The sequence below is a fragment of the Mustela lutreola genome, chromosome 3, assembly GCF_030435805.1.
Source record: "Mustela lutreola isolate mMusLut2 chromosome 3, mMusLut2.pri, whole genome shotgun sequence".
NCBI lineage: Eukaryota > Metazoa > Chordata > Mammalia > Carnivora > Mustelidae > Mustela > Mustela lutreola.
In genome coordinates, this window is record NC_081292.1 from 15,921,972 (window position 1) to 15,947,972 (window position 26,001).

Genomic DNA, 26,001 nt, shown 5'->3' on the forward strand with positions numbered 1-26,001 from the left:
CCCCGTGCCTCCTGACTGCCCTGGGAGTCTGCACCAGGAAGACAGGCCCTCATCCATGTTTGGCTTGGATAACCAGCAGGACTCTACTTCAGCAGAGCCAGGGCGCTATTAGAAACTGAGACTCTACTCATGAGGGCCAGCACACTAGTATCACTCACTTCAGGATCCAGCAGAGAGACAGCAGTTTAAAAAGTACCTGCGTTGTACAGGAAGGAGATTTATTGGCTCATTTTAGGGTGGCTGCTGGAGGGGCAGGGATCTACAGAAAAATCTCTTGGGACTGGGAGTGCTAGCAGGTGCCGTCTCCCACCTAGCAGCCCTGATGCTGACAAGAGCCAATTCTGACACTCTACCAACTATCTTGATAGCACCATTCACCCTGCCTTGCATTCTCTGTCAGACCCACTCCACCCAAACTGCCAGGTTAGGCAGGTTCCCTTCCAAAGTGGCTCTTGCCCAGCAACACCCAGTGGTCACCTTGTTTGGGACTAGTGAACCCACAAAGCAATTACTGCCCCAACCCAGCATGCCTGTAGTGTCTTCAGGAGGGCCTCTCAGCCACCTGGGCTTGAGGACAGCCCTGCCCACCAGCACACTCACAGCAGCTACAATACACAGTAGGAGGGCATAAGCAGCCTACAACATGGGACCCTCCTGGAGTGCTTGGTTCTGATGACCATGGGCGATGTTACACTGCTTAGCCCCACAGGATACTTCCTACACAAGGCCACTGCTTACAAGGCCAGCAGATATAACTGATGTAATACAAAGAAAAAAAAATCACAAAGTGAGAAGACAGACAAATTTATTCCAAATGAAAGAACAAGACAAAACCTCACAAATAGAACTAAACAAAACCAAGATAAGCAATCTACCTGATAAAGAGTTCAAAGTAATGGTCGTAAAGATGCTCAGTGAACTTTAAAGGAGTGGATGAAATCAGAAAAAGAGAAAATAAAAAACCAATTAGAGATAAAGAATACAATAACTGAAGTAAAAAATAACAACAGATTAGAGGATACAGCAGAATAGATCGGTGACCTGGAAGACAGTAGTGGAAACCATCCAAGCTGAACAGAAAAGGACATTTTTAAAAAAGATTTTATTTATTTATTTGACAGACATCACAAGTAAGCAGAGAGGCAGGCAGAGAGAGAGGGGGAAGCAGGCTCCCCGCCCAGCAGAGAGCCCAATGTGGGGCTCGATCCCAGGACCCTGAGACCATGCATGACCTGAGCCGAAGGCAGAGGCTTTAACCCACTGAGCCACCCAGGCACCCCAGAAAGGGACATTTTAAAAATGGGAATAGATTAAGAAACCTCTAGGACAACATCAAGTGTGCTAACATTTGCATTATAGAAGTCCTAGAAGGAGAAGAGGGGGGCAGAAAATCTGAAGAAACTTTTCCTAACCTGTGGGAGAAATAGATGTCCAGGAAGCACCCAAACAAGATGAACCCAATGAAGTCTACACCAAGACACACAATAAAAAGGTGAAAAATTGTAGAGTCTTTAAAGCAGTAAGAGAAAAGAAACTAATTATATACAAAAGAGAAGCCCCCTAATGCTATCCACTGATTTTTTTTTTAGCTAAAACTTTGCAGGCCAGAAGGGAGGGGTGTGATGATATATTCAAAGCGCTGAAAGGAAAAAGCCTACAATGAAGAATACTGTGCCTGGCAAGGTTCTCATTTAGAATTCAAAGAGAGAGAGGGTTCTTTAACCTGGAAAGGGAATGATGCAGTGCTTTTAGAATGTGTTCAAACTTAAAAAGAACATCGGCTCAAAACAGACCGCTGTAAATACAGGGTGTTGTATATGAACCTCACAGTAACCATAAACTGAAAACCTATAATACACAAAAAGTAAAGAGAAAGGAATCCAGGCATAACACTAAAGAAAGCCATCAGACCACTAGGGCAGAGAGAACATTAGAAAGAAGAACTACAAAAGCAACCAGAAAACAATTTCCTATCAATAATTACGTTAAATGTAAATGGATTAAATATTCCAATAAAAAAGCGTGGGATGACAATCTATAAGGAAACAAACGAACAAAAAAATTTCTATATGCTGTTTATGAGAAAATCACTTCAGGCCTAAAGATATACGCAGACTGAAGGTATGAGGAAAAGAATAGTCTATGTGAACAGAAGCGGCAATAGCAGCAACAAAAGCTGCAGTAGCAATGCTTAAATGATACAGTCTTCATTAGTATGCTGTAACAAGAGACAAGGGCATTGCGTAATGATAAAGGGATCCAACAAGGAGATACAATAATTATAGATATCTGCACTCAAGATAGCATCTAAATATACAGAGTTCATTAACAGACATAAAGGGACAAACTGATAGTAGTACAGTTATTACTAGATACCTAGATCAGTGGAACAGAATACAGAGCCCAGATACAAATCCAGATGAACACAGATGAAATCAAGACTGGGAAACTCTTCAGGGCAAACAACTGGGTTTCTCCAACAATTTTTTAAAGAAAAAAGAGGTTCAGGGGCACCTGAGTAGCTCAGTGGGTAAGCCTCTGCCTTTGGCTCAGGTAATGATCTCACGGTCCTGGGATTAATTTATTATATAATTCTCCATCAAATAAATAAAATCTTAAAAAAAAAAAAGGAAAAAGATATTCAGGAAAACTTAAGAGTTTAAGAGATTTAGAACATTGACCAGTTGCAATATGTGGCCCTCATTTGGATCCTGAGCCACACAAACTCAAAGAATGTCTCAGGGCACTGAGACAATATGAATATTGGATAGATGATAAAATAGGGTTTTCTTAGACATGCTTAATAGTATTGTGGTTATATTAAAAGAAAGCTTCATGCTTAGAGCTACATGCTGAAATATTTTCTGAAATAAATGCTAGTATGTTGAAACTATACATTTTGAATTTCCTTCAAGATAATACAGGAGAGGTTTGGGATGAGTTGATGGGATAGTATCAGCCAGGAATTGATAATAGATCGGGGCCGAGTAATGAGTACATGGGGGTTCTGTATTGTAGTTTTACATATATTTTAATCTCTCATAATAAAAACTTAAATATATGCTAAAATTTAAATAAAACATAAGGACAGTGTTAATCATCATCACATTATATAGCAAACCATCCTAAAACTCACTGGCATATAATAGTAAGCATTTTTTCATAGTTCTGGATCTTAGGATCAGCTGAGGGTTGACTAACTGATAGGAAGATCTCTTGGCCACAGGCACATGTTGAATTCACATTGGAGCTGGGCTTTCTTTCTGGGTGCCCAGGCGGAGGAGGTAATGGCTAGTTAGTGCATGCTAGTTTCAGATCACAGAAGTGCCATCGAAATTTTTAAAAGTGAGTTTTCAAGCCTCTAACGCTGTCATCCAGTCAAAGCAAGTCTTGAGGCCATGACCAGATTCAAGCTCCTCCTTCTATGAAACCGTGACAACGGTGCAGATACATTTCTATAAAAGGAAAGTGAAGAACTGGGACCAATATTCTAGTCTGTCTCACGGTCTGAAAGTGAAAGTTAAGGAAATGAAAGTTAATTTCCCAGGAAAGGGTAAAAGAAGCAGGGCCTTAGCAGATCAGTTCAGGAGTTGTAAAAGTGACGAATACAAGTCCCAGAAAGAGATGAGAAAACAAAGGGGGAAAATACCTTTTCCCATAATTTTTTCCCAGAGTTGGGGAGAGGGGTCTAAATTGGACGGGTTTTAACTCCCCTAAGTGAATGAAAAAGTCTCACGTAAGTTTCAGAACGTCAAGAGTAATGGAAGATCCTGTTTCCATATGTGGGGAGAAGGACATTTCCTAACGAGATTTTCATTTTCATGCCTTGTTAAATACTCTTAGTTCTGTGACTGTGATTTTCATCATTTGTGAGGATTCTGTTGCTGATTAGTGAAACATTAACTTTGATTCCTCCCTAGCAGTAGTTGCAAAACTGGCCATACCTTCCAACTCTGCATTTGAGCCTGAGTTATGCAAATTACCGAGGGAAGCAAACGAGTTTTTACACAGACTGACTCAGAAAGTTAATGGACAGTCAGCTGATAAACACAAAAAATTGCATCCTATTAAAGGCAGTGTGTGGTTGGAATAGATCTTAATCTAGATCCCGTAAGGATGGAAATGTGTATATTGCCATTGTAGCCAACCAGAGTTTTGTTTGTGGACTTTAGGTTTTATAATGTTTTAGATAAGTTTGTAATTTGAAAAAAAACGACCAAATACATGAATTTTTTTTTTTTAAGCTCACTGAAAACCGAGGCTAATTTGGAAGTTCTGAAGTCAATACCTAGTGAAAAATTAATGATTGAAACTGGTAAGTTTATGCATTTAGAACTTTTTCGTATCATACCATATCAAAACAGAGCTAGACAAAAGTTAAATATTTTAAAACAGTTAATTCATAGCCTCAAAAACTGTACTTTACAGAAAACCTTTGGGGTTTTTCATCAATTGATAGAAAAGTATTTTTGCAAGCAAGATTTTCAATTCTAGAAGTTTGATTAAGCCTAAATACTTAAAAAAGGAATATTAAATATGTAACTAAGGAGATTGTAATTATGTGTATTTTATTAAACAAGTAGTCTTACTGAAGTACCCCACTTGGGGTTTCACAAACTTCGGAATTTTTTTTATAACATTGTCTTTGTAATGGTGTAATTTTACAGTACTTTCACATAAAGTACAAGAATTTAAATCAAACTGGTTTAGTCAAGGAATTTTAGAAATCTGTTCCCTCTTAATAAAAGAAGCTAAACATTTTACCTAACTCAAGGCTTTACTTACATATATGGGCATTTTTAGTAAAGTCAAGCCTAACCATCAGGTTTATTTCCTTGGAGAGTTATGAAAATGAAATGATCTTATTGAAAGTACAATGCTTATAAAATGTGTGAATTCTTATTTATTAAAGAGGTAAGTGAATAATCCCAGGATTTTTTTTTTTTTTTTTAAGATTTTATTTAGTTGAGAGAGAGAACACAAGCAGGGAGGAGGGTCAGAGGGAGAAGCAGACTCCCTTAGCTGAGCAGGGAGCCTGATGTGGGGCTGGATCCCAAGACCCCAGGACCATGACCTGGACTGAAGGCAAATGCTTAACCCACTGAGCCCCCCAGGCGCCCCAGGCCCAGTATTTAGAGGCGTTCTTTCACATTCAGTAGAGGCAAATAGAGGCAGAACCTAAATGTTTCCAGGTTAAAATTTGTATTTCTTCTGGCTTTGTTTTAGAGTATGCCATACACCAACAGTAATATTAGCAGAAAAATCTATTATGAAAGTGAGTCTTAAAAAGCTTTAAAATTTTTTCTTAAAAGGCATTTTAAAGTTTGTACAGTTCAAGATTTAATCTTGTGCTTAGAATTTTTTTTGCTTTTTACCATTTTTAAGCCGAATCATGACTTAAACATTTTACAATTTACATAATTTGTTTGATAATGTTTATTAAGAGACCAATATTTTCAAAGATAAACCTCATTAAGACACTTCTTTGCTTAACTAGACGCACCTTGGTGTGGAGTGAAAAGTACACATGCTGGATCAAAATACATAAAAACTTCATTTCCTACCAAAAAGAAGTGGGAAAATGGGCACTGCTTAAAAGACAGGAATGAACCCTGCCATATAATGTAAGTATTTGGTTTTCACGGTCTTCAGAATATTCAAGTCAACCACCAAATGCCATTTACAAAATGAACTCAAGGGACTGAGGTAAAGTCGGTGACATCCAAATGAAGTTAAGATCAAAAGCCACCGATTTAATGCAGCGATGTGGAAGGCTCTGCACCCGGATTGCTCTACTGAGGCTTCTCTCTCCCCATCATCTCCACCTCAGTTCATTACGAGTGGTTTTATTACAGGAGTGAAAACTTCATGTGATCTTGGTTATTTGTCATTTTGTAGGAAAGGGGAAAGATTCTCACACAGCTTCCTTGCTTATGGTTATACAAATGCACTCTCAGCAGGAGATCTTTTTGTATATTTTAAATGACTTGACAACCTGAAAAAACTTTATTAACACATTTCTTGAAGCCTTTGACCGAGGTGGTCAGGTTATAGAAAGATTTCCTTTTTCTAACCCAAAAGGGGGGGGGGGCAAGCAGCAATTCAGCATCATGTTTTTAATTATAATATATCTAGTGCATGGAGAGAGGGGCTGTTGTTGAGGAGCTGTAGAGCTTGTAACTTACAGGGTGAGTTCTTGTCCTGTTCACACACTCCTCATCCAGTTTGTTTGCATAAGCAGATAATTTAAATCGCAATTCTATCACTCTCTTGTGGTTTACCAGTTCAGGCAATTGAACAGTTACTTTCAGATTATAATAATTCCTTCCATATGCATCTTTTTAGTCGTTTTTAACTGATAAGAGTATTAGGTAAGCCAGCTCTAAAATTCAGCAGGCAGAGAACTGAAGATTTATTCTATAAAAATAATACTGGAAAGACTTTCCTTTATTAACATGCTGGTGTTGGCAAAGATTTTAAAGCTGAATGTTTTAAAACCCATAGGCTGAGGAATATATTTAAGTTCTGATTAGTTAAGAATCACTTGTACCTTTTGTGACATGTACGTAGTTGCAAATTCAGTCAGAAGACAGAAGACAATTATTACTGAATCATTCTTTATAGAGATTTAATAGGACACTAGAGACAAGAAACGTATTTTTCTAGTAGCCGCTCAGGGGAAGTATTTGCCAACAGTGTATCCAAGTCAGTTTTCTGTACTCTTAATGTTCAGTACAATATAGCTCTTGACTCTAGTGACATTTGCAAAACAAAATTCTAAGGGTCTTCCAGTGCAGACTGGTGAGGACTGAGAAAGCTCGAGTCTCATCTGCAGTCATGACTACAGCTGAGGCGGCAGGAGCTCGGGAAAGTCAGGACAGACAGTTTTTAAATCATTTCAGAACACACATGCCTCTAGTCTAATGCTAATTACTAATTCCTCCTTACAAAGTCATCTTTATCAAGCCCATCTATTAACAATTTTATATTTTATTTTTATAGAGATCTTTCCTCCCTTTTTTAATTTTAAATTCCTTAAAACACATTTTGACCAGGTTAGTTACTGAGGCTACCTGGAAGAATCAGGACATTCCCTGCCCTGCATCCACCCACCAGATGACTCAGTACCTTGTGCCAGGGATCTTTGCCCTCCTGGAGCAAAGAAGCACAAAGTATAATCCAAGAGGCTCGTGGCGTTACGGAAGTATGAACATATGACGAGGACCCTAGGACGGCAGTTGCCTGCCTTAAAGAGAAAAAGCTTAACTAAGGTGACACTTCACCTGGTCATGGGGTACAAATGGGCCTTGTGCCAGACCAAGACAAACACCCTGAGCAAAGGCAGACTGGCAGAAGGGCTTGCTTCTCTGGGGAAAACAATGAGTTTAGTGTGGCGAAAAGTAGGATGCATGGGTGAGTGTAAGCGTAGGAAGGCAGGGTGAGGCCAGACTGGTGAGGGCTTTTGTATACCAACCTTAGTAGTGCACATTTCATCAGGACCCAAAAAAGGCTTTTAAGCAGGGAAGGGGCAGTTCTTTTTCTTTTTTTTTTTTAAAGCTATAATGTATCAGCATAGAAAAAGGACTGAAAGGGAGATGGGTGGCAGGAATCATACTGATTTCACACAGTATTATGCAGATAAGTTCCAGCTGAATAGTTAAGAGGAGAATTCTGTAGTTTACTAAGAGAACTGGGCCTTTAGTGTCCATTTAAATGCTAATGTATTTGCTTTTAGCACATTTTGACTCAGATAAAAATTTAGTCTATATTAAGTGTGGCTGTTGCATTATGATGATAAAATTAAAAGATTCCAGTTAATCCCTAATTCCTTTATGTGTTCATTTTTAAGAAACTCATACCAGGGAGAAAAATCTTAACGAATACTTAAATGTTCACTTTGGACTTCAGATCTTTCTAATTCATGTATAAAAACCTTACCTATAGTATTGCTAGAGAACAGTATTACTGATTATTCGAGGAACAGAAACTGAAAGCTCTGACACCTGGGCTAGTCTCGCTCTTGCAGGGAGTAAGTACAGGAAGAGAAAGCATCTCTCCTCCCCCTAACCCCGATAACCATACACTGTTCCAAGTAAATAACTTCTCACTTCCTTTGCTGTCATTGTGCTGGTCATGCTGCAGCAAATTCCTGCTGCTTCTGGAACTAAATCTCCTAGCAGTAGCTTTCAGACTTTGCTGTACCCGCAATACCGCAGACCGTATGACTCAGCACCCATGTACATATATAAACCCCAAACAGAAATGAAACAGTACTTCCCTAAGTGCAACGTATTTTTCCTTTTCTTACAATTTTCTGAAAGCTCATCATGACCCATTAATGAATCCAAAAAGACCCAGTTTAAAAGAACTCTTCATTTTCACTGGGTTAGTTCCGTTAGTTGTGGTTGACATAATATGGGCTGTTTTTCAAATTTATTTGAACCTGGACCTTGGTTCTAGATATGCAAGGCTGCCCGAGAAATTTGTCTCGAATTATTTTAAATATAACAGTTAAACTTTTCTGTTCATAGTGCCAAAAACCTTGTACCTGTAAAACTTACTATGTTAAAAGTGCTAGAACAATGGTTTCCTTTATGTGGAAACGAATACCTTTAAAACTGAGCATATACTTGGAAATTAACCATTTTGTTTTGTTTTCTTTTAGTCAAATACTGGAGATAATGTCAGCAGTAAGAGAGCAGGATCCACTGGAATTAGCCAATACACTATATAACAACACCATTAAATTATTTTTTCCTGACATGTAATTGGTATGTTCTTTCCATTTCCCATCAATAATGTAAAATTTTATGGTACAACTTTAAGATTGAATAAAGGAAGTCTCTGGACGTTGTCTGAAGAGGACTCCGTATTATTACATACTGTCCTCCCCTCATTTTTATTCATCAAGTCAGATCAGAATTTTACTATCAGTTAAGGTCTTAGTTTAAAACAATGAAAACTCCGAAATATTTCATTTGGTAATCTCTTCAAAAGTCTGAAAGGACAATTTTATGTAAACCCTGTAAACAGAATGGCCAACAAATATACTGGTTTTATTTACATCAAAATTAAACAGCACATTCTGGTTTTTATACCAAAGTTTAGTTGATAAGAGCCTGTTTCTCAACTCTTACACAGTCTCTGAATCATGACTTTTGAATCCAGCTCAACCACTACATTCAAATTTCAAAAAAGCCTCTCTTCTGGAAGCCTGTTTTCCCCTTCGTTTTAAAATACTCAACATACAGCTTTTATCCTCTGGTCCAAATTATTTCCTTGGCTGAATGTGGTTTCCTCTAACCTGCATTTCCATTTTCCCACCCACTTTAAAGAAAAACTACGGTCCAGAGTTAGATACTTTTATATGCTTTCATTGAGGAATCTTTGGCACAGTTGACGCACTGTATTATCATTACATCTATTAAAAAGCTATTTGTTCAAATTTTGTCATAAAAACGTGAAAACATTTTATTCTATGTACAATAATGTACACAAATTTAAATAGGTCACCAAAGAGACCAGAAGTAATTAAAGAGGTATATTTACAGTAGCACATCACAGTAAACGGAAAAGCATTCACAGATTGAACATGGATACTGTTTTTGTGCTTGGTTACACACTGAAGTGAAGCGTATTACTCCATTTTGGATGAACTGAATTTTAAACAAATAACCTCAATGATTAGTAAATGCTATTTTAATCAGTATCATCATTAAGTTCTTCAGCTGCTGGGCCCGTGTGCTGAATCACTCCATTTCTTTCTCTTTGAACATCATCGTCACAGTCTGTACTGTCCTCTTCGTTCAGTTCCCTGTCGGATTCAGCAGCAGCATCTCTTACATCTTCCTCTGGATTTTCATTGGGTGCAATAAATCCGTTGTTGTTAGAGATATTTGAATTATCCTTAATATCATCTTCGATGTACACTTTCTGATGGCACATTGGACAGGTATCTTGGATGTACAGCCATTTCCGAAGGCAAAGTGCGTGGAAATAATGATTACACGGTGTGATGCGAGCAGATGTTGTGAACTCATGATAGCAGATCGCACACACATCGTCTATCTCTTGTAAGCGGCTCCCTTTTATTTCAGGAAGTGAATTAATTTTCTTAACAGCAGTCCTACGATTCATGAATGTCTTCCAGCCATTTTTTGCTTGTAAGTAGATGTTAAAATATGCATGTAGACACATCATACAAGCCCGAATTTTACTTCCTGACTCAAACATCATAGTGTAAGCCCCATTTCCAAACATTACTACTCCAAATATAAATTCAATAATATTGCCTGTTGAACGAACATAGTAGACATAATCATCAAGCTTTTCCCAAAGGACATTATAGTAGCCATCAATCATGAATAATGTATACACAGTGAGAGAAACGATTACTTTTAAGCAGAGTTCCACGCAAAAGGCCGTCACTGCAAACAACCATGTATTTAGTGCATAGTGATGCCAAAGAACGTAACTGAGTAAAACAGGAAGAATAAACAGGCAAGCAGAGACAAAGAGCACAGGAAAATGTCTACGGAAGGATGACACATGAGAGGCACTGAGAGACATTAATACAGGGTCTGTCATTCCGTGGATGAAATGCAGGACTGCAGTTAATAAAAGGCACATGTTTCGACTTAAGCGAATAAGTCTCTCTTCTGGTCTCAGCCCACTTAAACCAGTCTGAAGAGCCAAAATAAAAAAGAGAACAGGCGCTACAAAGCCAAGCCGCCTGTCGTCTTCTTCAGTTGATCCAATAAAGGCCAATATTCCAAGGCCCAAGTAATGGGCTATTGAGGAAATTACAGCACTCATGCCCAGTACAGTTAGTGTAGAATCACATCCACTAATTATAAGATTGCAAATGAGGTCCCAGAAATCATCCCAAGAAATAAAGAAGGAATCCGTTTCATTTGCCATCCTTAAAATGTACATCAACACTGTAGCCTGAGCTGTAATTCTTGTTAGCCAAAAGACTCTCAGGATATCTGGGAAACGAATCCTCTTCCACGTGTCCTCCATTAATAACTGTAATCCGTAAATTCGATACATGTGCCTCACTAAAAGATAAACATACCGTGTAGAATAATAAAACCACTTAAGTTTCACTGCCAAGACGAGCACTGTGTTTAATGTGAGAATCAAAGAAGAAGTAAAAACTAAAGTCTCTCGGATGTGTAATGGCAGCTCTGTGATTAAGCCTATTACAGGAACCAAGAGATCCAAAATAATTAACTGTGAGTAGATGGAATGAATCTGTAGTAGTGTGATGTATCCAATCCCTAAGGTCAGCTGTAGAATGATGAGTGCCATCCATAGTGAGGGCCCTTTTCGAGGAAGCAGCTCAATTCCGAAAGCTGATGTGTTGTAGGCACCATAGAAGTCAATGTGCAAAGAAGCGTAATAATTTACCAACACTGAAGTTGCAGCTAAGAGAAAGGCTGAACTGTACATGTAAAACTTGAAAAGTGATCGTTGTGACAAGATCAGAACAATACTGGATACAAATATACCTAAAAAAAAAGAAAGGAAAGAAAGGTCATTTGGGTGCAACGTTTTTTTTAAGATTTTATTTATTTGTGAGAGCACGCGTGCAAGCACAAGTGGGGGAAGGGGCGGAGGGAGAAAGAAGTGGACTCCCCGTTGGGCAGGAAGCCTCATGTGGGGCTCAATCCCAGGACCCCAAGATCATGACCTGAGCCAAAGGCAGACCCTTAACTGACTGAGCCACCCAGGTGCCCCTTGAATGCAACATTTTAAACAATGTTTTTGTACTAACACCCCCTTTCCCTTAATTAGGAAATACAGTATTTTCAAAGTTATGAACATTATGTCTCAAGGCAATTTAGGCTTAAAGGCCAAGAAAGGTTTTGTAAAGTCAGAGTTCAAAAGAACAGATCATACTATTTTAAAAAATCTTATTCCTTATCTTTTAAGTTCCAAATTCAAGTAGTACTATATATCCAGAAACCAAATTACTAAATTGTCTTCAAGATTAGTGATACCTACATTTAAACAAGTTTTTAAATCTTGAAAGAACATGTCCTTTATAATTTCATAAGTACTAAGAATATTTAAACCAACTCCATTACTTTAAAAAAAAAATCAAAAATAAGCAAAATGCAAATATTTGTTCCTAATCTTAGACTTCTTTTTCTTAAAAATGTTCTTTAGGAAATCAAGTTTAACTTTTATACTTACAACTTATGACTTCTTTTTCTCAAATAGTGAACTCCTGCTGGCATTTATATTTCCCGCTCCTTAAAATCTGTGCATTCTTCCATGGGTCCAAATTCAGGGATTTTTCCCCCCTCTATATACTTTACTACAGATTTCAGAAACATCATCCAAGTTCTTTCTCCTGTACATTACTGTACCTCTTACTACAAATAGTCAACCCCCTTTACTGTTCTTCAAATTACAAAAAATCACATTCAGAAAACCAAAAACATGTTTTAAAAAATGGAGTAAGCACCCCCCCCCCCCCGAATGGAGTTCTTGAATACAGTGTGATGTGCATTCAACATCATCTTTCTTTGTGCTCAAAGTTTGTGTGATCACAGTGAACACTATCGCCCAAGGCTTCAATATGGAAAGGATCTCCAAATATTCACCTGGTTCCACTTCTGCGTTATAACCGCAACACGCAAGATTTGTAAAACCTGACTTCAAATAACTCTTGAGATTTCCAATTGCAGGTAAAGGCACCATAATTCTCTTAATGGCACCTCTAGCCCTGCACCCTAAAACTCTGACAGTTATTTGCCAATTCTACTAACACCTGTTACCTCCCTCTTCTCAATGACACCAACCAGTTAGCTAGACTCTAAAAACTCCTGTCCAGATCTACCCACAATCCCTTCTATATACGAACTGCTTTCCCACATTTCTTTGATCAACAAAAACCTACATTCCTTGTCCAAACACTCAAAGCTCCTATGTGGTATTCCTCCCAACACACACACAGCACCACTCCAGACTTTCTCCAACACACCCCCATGCCTTTCTCTGCCATAATCGCAGCTATGTTTACATTCCCCTCTTTGCTTCCCAACTCCCGGACTGTTCAAATCCTACCCATCCGATAGACCAGTTCTCTCTGATAGTTACTGGTCTTTGAAATTACCAACAGAACTCAGTGAAATGCCCAATACTCATACACTACCTTGTACTGTAGTTTGTAGTTATCTGAGGTCATCGACCCTGTTATATAATGTCCCATTGTGACAGCCAGCGAGGATCCTACCTTGCACATTATGAATCCCAAAATATTCTACCAAAAAATTACTTGTTTATTGAAATAACAATGGAGGAATGTTAATGTAGAATCCTGGATTACATTTTTAAAGGCAAGCACAAAATACAGCCCACGTAGAAAATGAAACCTATGAAAACCCAAGACAAAGCTGAGAAACCAGAGCTTGGAGGACAGCAAAAGGTCAGACCCCAACTGAAACATCACCTCTCCACCTTGCTTCAGCACGTAATCAAAAAAAGACACTGCATATTACGGTGGAGGCATTTTACAATCTATTGCATATAAAAACAAGGGTTAGTTCTTCCAACTGAAGGCTTTGCCTTAAGTTTGCCTTAAAATTTATCCTGTGCCAACCTGTCAGGTCATTTGTGAAAAGAAGAACAAAAGGACACAACCACCGGAAAGACACGTGCGTCTCTGCATAAGAACCACCTGATTCCTGGAGCAAAAGGGCCACGAACAATCTCCCCAGGAGCTGGCAGCTCGGAATGCGCCTTGCAATAGAAAATAACTGTCTTCGGAAGCTCAGAAACCGCTTTCACATAAGGTAATAGGAAATGGGACTAACTCAGCCACTGTACGTAATCTTGCTTTCAACACATAGAAAAACAAAAGTATTTTTCCTGAAACAAAACTTAATCTCCGAAAACAAGTCAAAACAAAACCCAGATAACTGCAGTTCTATTTTATGCCACTTATAAGAAGAAAATCAAACAGGGACTGTAAAGTATTTTTTTAACTGTTCGCAAAGGGGTAAATTCATCTTTACCTGTGAATATGAATACTAATTTACAAACCAGCCCTTTTTATTCTAATAGCTTTTTTCCTTGAGCTATTGAATGATCTGATTTTTAGAAGTATTTTTATAATTTTTTTTTTTTGCTTCATGCAAATATATCAAAGGGAAGAAAGGGGAGGCGATGAAGGACAATGTAGTGAGACTACAGTCTGATGTATCCTAGCAAGTAACAATAAGAGATCATTCTTTCTGGGGCGCCTGCGTGGCTCAGATGGTTAAGTGTCTGCCTTCAGCTCAGGTCATGTCTCCAGGTCCTGGAACTGAGCCCCATGTAGGGCTCCCAGGTCAGCAAGGAGTCTGCTTCTGTGCCTCCCCCTGCTCATGCTCTGAGATGAATAAATGAATGAAAATAATAATTTAAAAAATGAATTAAAAAAGAAGATACCACTCTTCTCTTGGTTAACATTATACCCCAAGACATAATAATGATGAAACATTTCAAGAATAGTATAAAATTATTTTAATTCCTACCCAAAAGTTGCATGTAGGTAAGGTTCTTACATTTTTCTTTTATACTCATGTTCCTCTGTGTGGCCAACTTACAAAGTAATAAGTCTCTCTAGTAACATTCCCCCTTAAGGCCCTTAGGGAGCACTGCCAAGAGCATTACTATGCTGCATTTTCACAACTTCAGATATAAAACTCTTGGTATTTATCCTAGAGGCCTAAGAAAATCAAGCCCAGCGGTAGAGTTTCTCATTAGGATTTAAGAGTGATCTGAAGAAGCAATCAAAACTATATATAAATGCTACTTTATGAAGAAAAACCACCATGGGACACTGGAAAATAGAAGTAACTGAAAATACATTTCAGGGATCCAGTTCTCCACATCTCGTGATCAGAGTTTCACTGAAGTCTTCAGGGTAGGATCAAGCAAGAGTCAAAATCAATTCAGGAGCTTTGAAGATACACAGAACTCAATTCATGGGAGAGTTCAGGACCTTTGCAATTTGACTACCAAAAATAAGCAAACAAAACAAACACTACCCTGGCACAGTGTACAACAAAGCATTTAACCCCTTTACGTGTAAAATACATTTGTACTTTCTTTAACCTTGTCTGGAAGTTTAGGACTAAAAATTAAAAGGAAATAAGACATAATATTTGTAACTCTCCAGATATCTTTAAATACCTTTTACACATGATCTAAAAAAAACTGCAGAAAAACATTTAAATGCCTAACAGAGTAAAGACAGAACAGCACAGAAATATTATGATTACCTTAATCCAAAGGGAGCCCTCAGCAATGAAATGTAGACAGAGTAAATATTTTGAAAATGTTAATCTACAGGTATACTTGATAAATACACCAAAGCATAAAGAAAACTTTTCTATCAAAGTCTCATTTGGGGTTAAAAAGAGTATTCAAACTCTTTTGTCAATAAGAAATCTTGGGTTTTTGCTTCTAAGATTTTCAACATGTTTTTATTAAAAAGAAATCTCAATATAATCTTTTAAAGTAAACCTTATAGGTATTAGAGGAAGAATAAACACAGTTTTGTATAAATATATATTCATAAACACATTATTTTTTGCTTTTTACCAAAGGGGATCACATTGTAAAAGTGGAGTTTTCTTTACCTTTAAAAGACAAATGCTTTCCTGGGGCTAATAATACATTATATGTTAATAAAAAAAATAAACTATAAAACAACAACAACAAAAAAGCAAATGCATTTCTGATTACTTATCAAAGAGAGCATCTTCCAATTTATTGACCATTCATGTTTCTTCTTCTGAATTGCCAATTTATCTTTTGTCCATTTATCTATGGAGTTGTATTTCCTTCTTGAATTGTAGACACTTAAAAATATTCTGACTAGGGTCCCTGGGTGGCTCAGTGGGTTAAGCCACTGCCTTCGGCTCAGGTCATGATCTCAGGGTCCTGGGATCGAGTCCCGCATCGGGCTCTCTGCTCCGCAGGGGTCCTGCTTCCTCCTCTCTCTCTGCCTGCCTCTCTGCCTACTTGTGATCTCTGTCAAGTAAATAAATAAAATCTTAAAAAAAAAAAAAAATTCTGACTACAAATTTTTTGTTAGCTGTAATGCAAGGATCTTCTCCAGTATGTGGCTGGTCTTTTCATATTTTTTATTTTTTTAATTTTAATATTGTTGGATTTATCAATCTTTATTTATAAATTTACTTTCAAAATGTGTGTGTGTGTGTTTTAGAGGGGCGGAGGAGGGGCAGTGGGAAGGGGAGAGAGAGACTGAAGCAGGCTCCACACCCAGCGCTGAGCCCCATGCAGGGCACAATCTCAGAACCCTGAGATCATGACCTGAGCCAAAATCAACAGTCAGAGGCTTACCTGACTGAGCTACCCAGGTGCCCTGACTTTTATATATTTTTTTAAGTTTACCTGTCAAGAGAGCGAGCAAGAGTGCATAAACAGGGTGAAGGGCAGGCAGAGGGAGAGGCAGGCTCCCCGATGAGCAGAAGCCTGATGCCGGACTCCATCCCTGGACTCAGGGATCATGATCTGAGCCAAAGGCAGATGCTTAACAGACTGAGCCATCCAGGCACCCCAACTTTCATATATTTTTAAAGAGTTTCTCCCTTACTCAGGTTAAAAAATACCCTCTATATTCTCTTATATTTTCTTCCAAAAATTTTAAAGTTATGTTCTTCACATTCAGCTGTTAAGTCACTTAGAATTGTTCATATGTTGGTGGTTAAGCATCCAGTATAATATTTTCCATATAACTAAATGACCATTAATTGAATAGTCTATATTTACCTCAAATTATATACTTCAATTCTACCTCTGACACCCATCAAGTTTCTCTGGGTACATGGGTGCACTATGTCTGGGCTTTTCATTCTGTGCTATTGGCCTATTTGTCTGTCTCAGTGATTCTTAACAAAGATCAGATTTTGCACCACCACCACCTCCCCACCCCCACACCAAGCATTTGGCAATATCTAAGTATCTAGTGACATTTTTAGCAATCACAAAAGGGGGAAGAAGGGTGCTGACGGATCTGCAATCGGTAAAGACAAGGACACTGCTAAAAATCCTCCAATTCAGAAAACAGCACCCCCTGCCTCCCCAAGAATTACCCAGTTCAAAATGTCAATCATATTGTTGAGAATTCCTAATCTATCCCTATCGTGTCAAAATTACTACTGCTTCAATATTTTTTCACTTCAAAGGTTTTCTAGGTTCTTTCTATAGCACCCAAAATAACGCTCATTCTTTTCACAAACTTCATTATTGTATGTCTAAATGTAATACAAAGAACAGGTTCCCTTTTAATCAATATATTTTTTAAGTTTTTATTTATTTATGACGGAGAGATCACAAATAGGCAGAGAGGCAGGCATAGAAAGAAGCAGGGGTGGTGGGGGGAGCAGGCTCCCTGCTGAGCAGGACCTGGAGATCATGATCTGAACTGAAGGCAGAGGCTTAAGCTACTGAGCCACGCAGGTGCCCCCTTTTAATCAATATTAATTTTGTCATTACCAATAATGCTGCAATGAAAGTCCTTTCCCATAGTCTTTGAACAAGTACAGCTATGTCTCTAGATCAAATTCTTAGAAGAACTGAGTCAAAAACTGTATGATGAATTTCAGTAGCTAGGGCCCAATGCCTGTACACAGGAGTGACTGTACACCAAAATTGTAAAACTTTACTCATTTCCCTACAACTTTGACAAACTGGTTTTTATTTGAATGTTGAACTCTTCACCAATTTGATAACAAATGTGTTCTGACTGAGGCCAAGTTATTTCTCTTTTGCTTGCTGACCGTCTGCATTTCATTTACTGGGAACTGTTTATCCTGGGCCCATTGTTCTCTGGGAGTGTAAGTTTTTCTTAACGACAGTAAAACTTTTATTCAATCCCATACAATGCAAACAGTACCCTCAGTTTGTCATTTTTAAGTTAAAAAAAAAAGTTTGTCATAAAATGTTTTCATTTTTACTTATTAGAATGTATCAAATTTTCCCTTCTAATTTTGAGGTTTTCTTGTATGTTTAGAAAGGCCTTTCCACTGGGGCACCTGGGTGGCTCAGTGGTTTAAGCCGCTGCCTTCGGCTCAGGTCATGATCTCAAGGTCCTGGGATCGAGTCCCGCATTGGGCTCTCTGCTCGGCAGGGAGCCTACTTCGCTCTCACTCTCTCTGCCTGCCTCTCTGCCTACTTGTGATCTCTGTCAAATAAATAAATAAAATCTTAAAAAAAAAAAAAAAAAGAAAGAAAGAAAGAAAGAAAAGCCTTTCCACTTCAGTGAATTATCATTACCTGAGTAATACTATTAAAACAAACTCCCATGCTTGTATTTTCTGCCTTGGATTTAGATTTGTTAATTCAGCAGTATGCTACACTGGGTTGCATTTCATTTAGCATTTGACACCTCCTAAGAATAGCTTAATATTCTTAAATACTCTATATATTATGATTTGATTTTATTTGGATCTCAAAAATGAGATCCTTTATATTCTGATCTGCTGAAATTCTTATATTAGTTTGATACCAAAAGTGCAGTGGTAGTACTTTTTTGTAGGGACAGCGGAGTAAATTCTTTAGAGATGAGATATAAAATTGGTAATGCTTTTTACTTAGAGGATAGATTTCCATTATTACAATTTCATTTTAAAGAAAAAGATGAGACTGACAAGTTTTGAGACTTATATATAGTAATACTGAGGTCTACAACTATTTAAAACAACCACCACCACCACCACCAGGTACAGAACAATTAATTTCAATTGTCCTTTGGTATCTTTTACACACAAACCTGTCACTTTCAATAACAACAAGAGCTGCCTCATTGAATGGACCTCAAACACTGAAGACATCTGTTTTTATTCAGGTGAATTTTTAGCATCAAAACCAGTTTTTAAGTATTTTATCATTCTCGGGGCCCCTGAGTGGTGTAGTCTGTTAAAGTGTCTGACTCTTGGTTTCAGCTCAGGTCATGATCTCAAGGTTGTGAAATCAAGCCCCATGTTAGGCTCCACACTCAGTGGTGAGTCTACCTGGGGTCTCTCCCTCTCCCACTTGTGCTCTATCTCTAAAATAAGTAAGTAAATCTTAAAAAAAAAAAAAAAAAAAAGAATTTTATCATTCTCACAAATGTGAATAATTAGCAAACTACACCGGTATAATGTAAGGGGCAGTCCAGGTAATAGATTTGGAAAATATTCTGTATTTCTCACAAAGTGTGAATAAAAATTCTGGGAACAAAGCACCAAAATTACACTGAAGCCTTCAGAAGACCAAAATATCTGTACCAGTGTGGTTTTAATAGAAGTACAGAAATATTTTTCTAAAGTTATCAAGCTTATTAAGAGCTAACACTTAGTAGCCTTACTAGGTCCCAGGTACTATTCTAAGAGCTTACAGCCTAACTCAGTTATTGTCCTTAGCACCTTATGACAGACAATTATTGCCCATCTTTAAAAATGTAAAGGTAAGAAAAGAGAGGTACAGAGCGATTAAATAACTTGCTTGAGGTCACATTCTACTGTAATTGTTGAATACAAACTTCCATGATTTACTACAAAAAAAATTAAACAAATACCAAAATTACTGTTAAGTGTTCTTAAACTACAAATGATTTAATTAAGGAAAATACTCCCTTTTCCTTAAAGCTCCTTAACCTACAGATCAACTGAGAGCACTGCATTAAAGCACCTGGTCACAAAGGGACTGTCAGAGGATAGACAGTCACAGGCCAAAAGAACATTCGAGGCAGTGGCTACACTATTTGCCAGTAAATCCATGAATCCTCGTAAATACAGCTGTTTCTTTTCTTCTTTCTTTCTTTCTTTTTTTTGGGGGGAGGGTGGGGCTCCATCATGACCTCCTCTCAAACGAGAAGCAAGGAAAGTCATCCCCCCCATCTCCTCTATGTTATATTCGGTTACTTTCTAAAGCAGCATTTCGGTTATCCCAAAATTGGTAGTTCCCTAGAAGTCTGTTAGCTTCTGTTGTCTCTCTATCAAGCTCTTTCCCATCCTGTGGAGTTGAGGAATAGAAATGATAATTTTTCTCCATTCTCTCCATAGCAAGAATTGGCATAGATTTTGCCTGCATGTATAGATCATCAACAAATGGGGGCGGGTATGGCAGGGAAAAGGGCTGGCAGTTCATCAGGCTCAGCTGGAACCCCTAAGTAACTATACTGAGATAAGGAACTGCCTGTTAATTTATGGTCACGATGAGTGGTTTCTAACTGGGAGAAATAAAATGCCTTCCCAACAGGTCCCCCTTATTAATTTTACTTTAACGTTATTTAACTAAAATCACTTTTCCCCCATGACTACCAGAATTAAGCAAAATACATTAAGTATGAAAGATGAAAACTAGTGAATGCTTTCTTTTTAAGCTGAGGTATAGCTGACACATAACATAATAGTTTCAGATGTAGAACATAATGACTCCATATTTGCACAGGCTGTGAAATCACACAGCTCCCTCAAATAATGAGGGCATCACACTTTTGCAGTGATAAGGAATGACTGGGATTAAGTGGCTGGTGGGTAACTTGGAAGTCTTGCGCTAAAGAACATCACTTTTACATCTGTTAGAGACCTAGCATACGATCACTACTATCTTTCTGTATCTGGACAGCAGCTGGAGGAAAGTGAATCACCCTTGATGTCAGATTTTTAAGCCTAGGCTCTGACAGCCAATTAATTGCTGTATATCAAAAGCAAAACACACTAAACCTCTATGCCCCTCAGTTTCCTCATTTAAAAAATTAGAGTAACACAATCCACCTCTAAGGACACTAATTTAAAGTTTATGTTAGTGAAAATGCTTTACAAAAGTGAAGCACCAAACAAATGTAAAATGTTATTTATTGCCAATAACAAAACTCAACTTTTTTGGGGGGAAGGAGAAGGAATAAAGAAGCAACAGATGGCTCCTAATTCAGAAAGGATTGGTAAGGAGCTCATCATCTACCCTTCCTCAGCAACACTTCAAAATCACAAGCCCACGAAAAACTAATCACAAGAATGACCTCATTACCAAAATTTGCCAAGTTTCAATTACTTTAAAAAAGTCTTTTATGCATAAATGCTTCTCGCTCTGGTAATGCAAGTGAAGACTGGGAGCGAAACATAAGATATTTTTAACACTCCATTCATATACAACAAAGACGCTGATTTTCAGAAGACTCTTTAGGAAAAGTCTCATCACTTTCTAGCCACGCTTCTATAGCCATTTTCAATACCTCTCTATTCATGGAAAATTTTAGGACTCGTTCCAAGTATCGCCTTCTTCATGAGCACTTCTAGTAATGGTTTCAAGGTCTGACATTCAAAACCCTGTCTCTTTTGGATGTCATTTACTGCAGACATTGCACGATCATGTGGACCTCGTGGATAGGGAACTGACAACAATCTGCATTTTGGAAAGGGGTAAACTGAGGCCCAGGCTTTAGCACTTCGCGTCCAAGGTCACACGGCGAGATCGGGGTAAACAGCTGCTGTTTTTCTAAGGCTGTCGCGTAAGACGCGGCAAGCCAGCACTCATTCCCCAAGAGAAACAGCACCGCATGCTCACACACCCATGCTTTCTCCCCAACCTCGGGTGCAGAAATGAACAGAAGGCTGGCTCTTCAGGAGGACCGCTCCGCTGTCAACTCTGAGACAAGTGTCATCTCTTCCCCCTCCCGACCTGCAGAGACTCCCCTACTGGCGAAGAAACCGGTTCTCTCTCTCTCTCACACACACACACGCACACAGGACCCACAGCCTGCGCGCGATGCCCGCTCCCTGCAGCACGTTTCGGCCCTCAAAGCCGTCCCGGGACGCAAGCTACCCCTTTCCCCCTTACCAAGGAGCCGGAGGACGATCTGGAGCCCGATGCAGAACCGGCTTTGGCTGGAATCGTAGTAGGAGTTGAAGATGGCGTCGATGATGTAGAGGCAGGGCACCCGGAGCGCCACCTCGAGCGCCGCCCAGACCTGCTGATGGGCCATCCGCACCTGCTGCTGCGGGGGCCCCACCGCCGCCATGAGCCGCTGCCACACCGGGGCTGGGCGAGCAGGGCAGGGCCGCGCGGGGCAGGGCCCGGGACCGCGGCCAGGGGCGGGGGCTAAGGAGGGCGACTCCGCCCCCGCCCTCCCTCCTCTGCTCCCTTACGGCCCGCCCCGCCGCCCGCTCGCGTCTCTCGAGCTGGAGCAGGCGGCGGAGGCGGCGGCGGCTGAGGCAGCGGCGGCGGCTCCCGGGAGGCCTCTGGGTGTCGGTGTTTCCGGTCCGCTAAGGTCTGGCTCCTCCTCCCTCCAACACCTCCCCCGCCCGCGGAGCCACCATCTTGACCTCGCCCGCCTGCCTCTGCCGTTGCTGCTGTTTGGAGGCCCGGAGGCTGCGCCCGCGGTCACGCGAGACCGCGGGGCCCGCGCCTCTGATTGCATCATAATCCGGCGCTTGGGGCGCTCCCTACAACGTCATCACGCACGGTGTAGCCACCGTCTCGCTCTGTTGCTATGGTTTCCGCCCACCTTCGCGGCTTTGGCGCCACCCTAGGCGCAGGCGCTCTCCGGTAGCCGCGCCCCCTTGACTGAGTGGCTTCCTCGCCGGGGGCGGTGTCAGCGTCGGCTGAGCGCGGGACTCCTGCTTTCGTGGGCGGGAATGATTAGCTGCTTTATTATAGTCCATTAAACAGCCCGTAAACGTGGTTCAGAGCTTCTGGGGAGGAGGAGCGCAAAGGGCGCCGCCCGCCAGACCTACTCCACCGCACCCGGAGGCGGGGTCTGGGGCACGGCGGACGTTCCCGGGGAAATAGCTGCGAGGCCGCCTGGGGCCCCGCTGCAGCGTTGCTGAGCGCGCTTTCTGCCGCGGCCGCGCGACGTGGCACTGGGCTAGGTGTGGTGGCCGCTGCCCAGAAAATCATCCCTCTCATCTCTTCGCCATCACCTTTCCTACCTTCTACCCGATTGGACAGAACCGAGGGCACTCGTCGGCCGCATTTTGCCAGTGTTAAGGGCCAGAACCCAGGCCTCTTTGTTTCTGATCTTTGAGTAAGAGCATCCAGCAAGTCGTCTTTCCTCCCCCGGGAAGAAGCCATAATCAAATTTTTGTAGGGGATCAATATGCCACCCCCAAATATGCCACTTTGACATAAGGATTATTTTGAGCAGAAGATAGTTGAGAAACAGCAGTAGAAGCTTAAACAACTTTTTAAGATCCCTGCCCGCCCTCCTCACTGCCACCATTTGTCTAAAGAGCAGCGTATAAACTTCCACTTGTAAAGGTGTCTCCCTCTCCCTTACCAAGGCAACTCTTAGACTCTCAATTACCCACAAACCTCACTAAAGGAAGCCTTATTTTCCATTAGTTTCCCCCATACGTTTACCTTACCACAAGTTTGCCACCCCTGAAAGCCTAAACCCCTTTTTCTTTGGTCACTTCCTTACAAATCTCTACAAGATTTTTTTTTTTTTTCTTTACTAACCCAGCCGTCTTGAAAGAGAGAAAACAGGAAGAAAACCTCACTCATTTGGCCTCCTAGCCCAAACTGCGTTCTGCTCTCCATTCGTATCAGGGATTGATCTATAGGAGTGATTATCCTCTATTAATTAAAAACCCTCCAGAGCGGAGGATCATAAAACTTCCTTACTCCTGTCTCCCGTTTTTAACCTTTTGCTGTCATTCCCCACTAATAATGACTGGCATCTACCTAGTGCTTACTTTGTACTAGGCACCATACTTTACTTGTCTTTGCTATCAGCCTTCTTTGGGTAGGTATTACTATCTCTGTTTTAGAGAGGAGGAAACTGGGGCTTAGATGGGTTATCAAAATCACCAAGCATGTGTTTAAGTAGTAAACTGTTGAAGTAGTTTTGGCTAGTAAGAGTCAGACTTGGGATGAGAACGCAGGACTATCTCAAGCTTAGAACTTCAGGCATCTTTGATTCCTTCCTCTTCTCACCCACAGCCAGTTTGCTGCCACATTGGATCCATTCTTTCCTCACAGTCTCTTGTACTTGTCTCCTATTATCACTGCCACTATCCTAACCCAAGATCTACTGCAGTTTGCCTAATTAACGACAATATCCTCATTATAATGATTATGACCACTTTTCTTATCTAGTCTGCTTGCCTCTGCCAGGTTAATTTTCCCAAATTGCACATCTGGGGAATAAACTTGGGGTTCTGACTAAATGCCCAAAGGAAAGCAAACTTGTTAAGATGGGAGGACTATTAAGGTTTCTATAGGACACCTCAGAGACAGATTAGCTTCTCAATTCACCTGTTATTCTGCCTTGATTGCAATTTTAAAACAAAAAGAGAGAAGCTGTTACAGAGAAAAGAGTCTACAAGGATTAATGTTAAAACAGGATTGTGGTAGAGAAGGCAGGTGAGTACCATTACATTATGGTAATGCAAAATGAAGGATAAAATAATTCACGGGTTTTCCTCCAATTTTTATTCAAAAAGTTAAACATAGTAAAGAGTCAATAAAAATCTTTTAACAGTCCTCAGCCCTTATTTTTTTAATGGTTTGTCATCTTAATTTGATTCACAAATTTTATTAGTATAGAATTTTTTTTAAGATTTTATTTATTTGGGAGAGATAAAGTATGAGCCAGTGTGGGGGTGGTGTGGGGCAGAGGGAGAGGGAGAAGACCCCTGCTGAGCAGAGACCTTGAGGTGGGGCTCGATTTCAGGACCCTCGGACCACAACCCAAACCGAAGGCAAATGCTTAACCAACCATTAGTGTAAGAATTTCTAATTCAAACTAAATCCCATTTGGGCCCAGAGCTCTCAGGAGTGGTGGTATGGCCATTCTTATCCTACATGACTTCAAATTCTCCATCTGACTTTCCCTATCTATAAAATGACACTTTAATAAGATCCTGGCAAAGTACTTTAAAATACTACCTTAGAACTAAGTGTATATTACTGAGTTTTTTTTAGAAAGCTTAGGAATTTTAAACATAAAACATAAGCTTTCAGAAGATTTTACCTATACCAGGGATCCACTCTTCTGCTTTACATCTGGCATCTCTTAAGTCTATGTTTTAAGTTCAGTTTCATCATGTCTGAGCTTCTCCAGTTGCCCACTTATGTGGTGTTTTTTGTTTTGTTTTTAAGTGAGAGAGAAAGAGGGAGAGGGAGAAAGAGAATCTTCACTTGATCTTAGCCAAAAGGCCGAGAAGCAATGGGAGAAAGAGAATCTTAAACAGGCCTGACACAGGGCTCGATCCCACGACCCTGAGATCCCATCACCCAGACCCAAAATCAAGAATCGGACACTTAACTGACTGAGCCACCCAGGCGTCCCTGCTTACATTTTATGGGTCCAGTTAAGTCAGGAGAAATAATCATCTGCAAGTAAAGATGAAGGGATGCCCTTCCTATACTGCCAAAAAATATCCTGTACTACCAAAAAATTGATGACGACGATACCACTTAATAGATGCTATGATGGGAACAGAGGAACAATGGGGAAAATCTCAGAGGAATAGTTTTTTACAAACTAGCTATGTTTGCTTGGCTTTGCAAGAGGTTTTCTCAGTTCTGTATCAGGAAATGTCTGTGTTAGTCATCTTCTGAACAGAAGCTAAGTTCCTAAAAAGCAAAATCCCTCTTCAGCACCCACCACATGGGAAAAAAAAAAAAAAAACACACAAGAAAAAAGAAGTTAAATCTGCTTTCATAGAAATAGCTGCAATTCAGTGAATTTTATCTTTGCTTGGTTTCTACACTGACTTGAACTTCAAGATGCACAACTCAGGTGTGTATTTATATTGAATCCACATAAAACAGTGTGGAGGGTGTGTGTGTATCATGTAGGCATACTCCATATACATAAATTACCTGTGTGTAAAAATAACAATCTGTTCATTTGGTTTTAATGGCTGAATGCCTTTTAGTTGTTCTAAAAAGGCTTTGGAAGTAGGATGTGTAAAAACTCATTTGAATTTTCTGTTGATCTTTGCATTTGCCAAGTCTTTGTTCCAGAGAGCCACAACTGATTCTGGG

The 26,001-nt window shown here is 39.9% G+C and overlaps 2 protein-coding genes across 6 annotated transcripts in view; one reads left to right on the plus strand and one right to left on the minus strand.

Annotated features, from left to right (window-relative positions):
• Positions 1–8,860, plus strand: part of TATDN1 (TatD DNase domain containing 1) — a 41,511-nt gene extending 32,651 nt beyond the window's left edge. For 4 of the 5 annotated variants that reach the window (XM_059165673.1, XM_059165669.1, XM_059165671.1 and 1 more), the window contains 3 exons: positions 4,245–4,315; positions 5,498–5,624; positions 8,666–8,860. In XM_059165673.1, the coding sequence (XP_059021656.1) occupies positions 4,245–4,315; positions 5,498–5,624; positions 8,666–8,768 (301 nt within the window). In that variant the 3' untranslated portion in view covers positions 8,769–8,860. Of the gene's footprint in view, positions 1–4,244; positions 4,316–5,497; positions 5,625–8,665 lie in introns of those variants that run through there. The other variant, XR_009351589.1, reaches the window with a different exon arrangement.
• A 498-nt stretch (positions 8,861–9,358) lies between these two features.
• On the minus strand, positions 9,359–22,413 carry RNF139 (ring finger protein 139). The gene is made up of 2 exons (XM_059165663.1): positions 21,847–22,413; positions 9,359–11,513 (listed from the first exon to the last, which is right to left on the minus strand). Exons 1-2 carry the CDS (start codon positions 22,025–22,027, stop codon positions 9,700–9,702), a joined length of 1,995 nt encoding a protein of 664 aa, XP_059021646.1. The 5' UTR covers positions 22,028–22,413; the 3' UTR covers positions 9,359–9,699.
• Positions 22,414–26,001: the final 3,588 nt, after the last annotated feature.

Excerpts from the sequence above, each read along its gene's own strand:
- RNF139 (XM_059165663.1), bottom strand. The coding sequence starts at position 22,027 with ATGGCGGCGGTGGGGCCCCCGCAGCAGCAGGTGCGGATGGCCCATCAG. Across the intron at positions 11,514-21,846 it reads GATCGTCCTCCGGCTCCTTG|GTATATTTGTATCCAGTATT; the intron begins GTAAGGGGGAAA and ends CTTTTTTTTTAG.